The sequence below is a fragment of the Fomitiporia mediterranea genome, assembly GCF_000271605.1.
Source record: "Fomitiporia mediterranea MF3/22 unplaced genomic scaffold FOMMEscaffold_192, whole genome shotgun sequence".
In the NCBI taxonomy this organism is placed as follows: domain Eukaryota; kingdom Fungi; phylum Basidiomycota; class Agaricomycetes; order Hymenochaetales; family Hymenochaetaceae; genus Fomitiporia; species Fomitiporia mediterranea.
In genome coordinates, this window is record NW_006760577.1 from 1,537 (window position 1) to 4,146 (window position 2,610).

Consider the following 2,610-nt stretch of genomic DNA (forward strand, 5'->3'; position numbering starts at 1 on the left):
CGAGTATCGAAATTGATTTCTGATTCGTTGGCTCTTTGCGAGAGAAATGTAGAATCGGACACAATCACGGAAACCTCCGCCTCAGCTCTCATCGCAAAGTGAAACAGACTATGACAACAATTTATCCTTAAACGGACCAAAACATACAATCATCTTGGAAAGCTTTGTCAGGACCTCAAGACATAATACACTGTGCACTTTCCTTTTCCACAAATGGTGCATAGTACTCGTACAAAACAGGAAAGAGTAATTGGATGACCAAGCCCTCAGCATAAATGTTTTGATCCGCACCATCAAATTTTAGTTGATGTTTCTGACATACAATGTAGAACACGGAATATATAAGATTGATGTGGATTGGCCTTTTGTCGCGCACTCATTATCGACTACGTCGAAATACAAAACCTGCAAGCACAAAGGAATTGTTAAGCTTCTCTACGCTAACGAGCATGTCAAAGATGCAGGGATGGGGCGCAACAACGCACCTTAATCTAGCTGAGTTGACAGGGGCTCTGTCCCTATCAGAAGAGCCGGAGTCCTATGCGGATGACCTAGAGGGGGAGTCCTATGTCAGATCGACTAGTACTCCCTCGCAAAATGAGGGAGTTTATCTCAAATCTAGGGGCAAGAAGAAAAAAGAGAAACAAGAAGACCCCGCCAAAGTAAACATGCAGAAAAATATACATCGGTCTAGCTCATCGTATGAGCCAGAGCTGGAGGATCCTCCTGCAGAATCGTTACCTCAGATTCGTAAGAGGTCAACAAGGTCGTCGACTGGAGGGAGCAACAGAGTCGGTTTCAAAGCAAGCGTGACTAGGTACAGTGAAACAGGCCAGCCCGAGGATGACGTCATCAATACCGAGAAGAATAAACATCCTAAACGTAAGACCGGGATTCGCAGAAAGCCTAGTAAAGAGTACCGTGCAGCACAAGAGAAGACACCCATTTATCCAGGAAAATGATAATACCAAGAATCGAAAAGATATGAATGCTGTATCTTTACTTGCTACGAACGAGAGTTGAAACTTGATACTGTTTATTGTTGTGATAGAGCGAAAAGGCAGGTGACGAAGTCACAATAGGCGTGGTCAAACCTTGCGATTCTCTGTGCGATTCACCTTGCGATTCTAGAGGGTGAATCACAAGGTGAATCGCACGTGCAGGTTTGACCAGCACACTTGTACATGTGCAATTCACCTCAATATACCAACCCTTGATCTTAAAATTACATAATATAAAATTAAAGAAATAGTTTTTTTTCGTGCATATACATTTGGCCATGTCAAGAAGGACTTGATATGTGTGCAGTGATGTGTAAGAAGACAACAGAGCTTGGTAGCAGAGAACACAAGGATTTTTTGCAGAACAGAGGACAGTATGTATGCTGTAGTGCTCACAAGGAAGAGGCAAATCATCTTATTGTTTTTGGAATTTAGAGGTGAAAAGAAGCTTAGTTTTATTTTTGTAATACATGTACATATTTGGAAATAGATATGAGTAGAGGTGAATCGTGGGGTGAATTGCAAGGCGAATTGTGTCAAAGTGCGATTCACCTTTCAGTGCAATTCACCCCGAATCGCTGGGGTTCTGGGGTCCGCGATTCACTTTGCATGAAAGTGAATTGTGCAGGTGAATCATGCACTGAATCGCAAGGTTTGACCACGCCTAATATATGATGACAGTGAGAAAATGTGTAAATAAATGGTTACATAAGATTCAGAACTGTAAGGATTGACATCGAAAAGATGGACTGATCTTAACACCTCTAGAAAAAAAGGGTAAGTATTTTGTGGGCAATTTTCATATGTATTTCAGAAAGTAGTAAATGTACATTGGACCTTTGTGTTATGGATCCAGCATTTACATAAATACATAAACATCTCATAGCATTATTACTGTGTTTCACTGGTTTGTGCTCAGTTACCAGTTAACGCTCAGTTGTACAATACCCCCCTCAATTCTTAGTAAAATTTCTTGAAATTTTACATACAGGTAGCCTACAGTAGATATAACTTAAATACGAAATTTGAGCAAAAAACAATGAGTTGAAGCTGAGATATTAGTGTTGGAATGTTAGAATTTTGATGATCAGTACTGATTTAGTGAACAGAAAGTTTTCCCACACACAACACATTTAATATTAATTTAAGGAGACACTATTTGTAGCTGAAATTTTTAGAATAAGTACTATATTATATGTAGTCACTATGTATTTTTATATATAATTAATAGTTAAGTATTAAGCTACTTATTAAGAATACGATTTTAAGTCCGATTTTACTATTTTCTATAATACAGAATTTATAGTTATAACTTACGAATTTTTTATTACAATAATTACTATTATAACTATATATAAAAATTTGGTACTAGTATTCTTTACATATTTTCTATAATATTCTATAATTTTAAGAGAAAATACTAAGAATTAAAATTATCATAATTAAATCAAAACTATATATATAAAAAGTACTATAATCTACTATATTACTTATTAGTACAATTTTTATAGTTAAAAAAAATTGTAAAACATATGTATGTTAGAGGTTATATGTTTCAGTATTAAGTGATCACCATAGCAACTGGCATAGTACAGAAAAAAAAGAAGAG

At 36.6% G+C, this 2,610-nt stretch overlaps 1 protein-coding gene across 1 annotated transcript; it reads left to right on the top strand.

Annotated features, from left to right (window-relative positions):
* Positions 1 to 449: 449 nt before the first annotated feature.
* Positions 450 to 962, top strand: FOMMEDRAFT_162980 (uncharacterized protein; the record flags this gene model as incomplete). Its single annotated transcript, XM_007272150.1, has 1 exon — positions 450 to 962. The coding sequence occupies one exon, from the start codon at positions 450 to 452 to the stop codon at positions 960 to 962; it is 513 nt and encodes a 170-aa protein (XP_007272212.1).
* Positions 963 to 2,610: the final 1,648 nt, after the last annotated feature.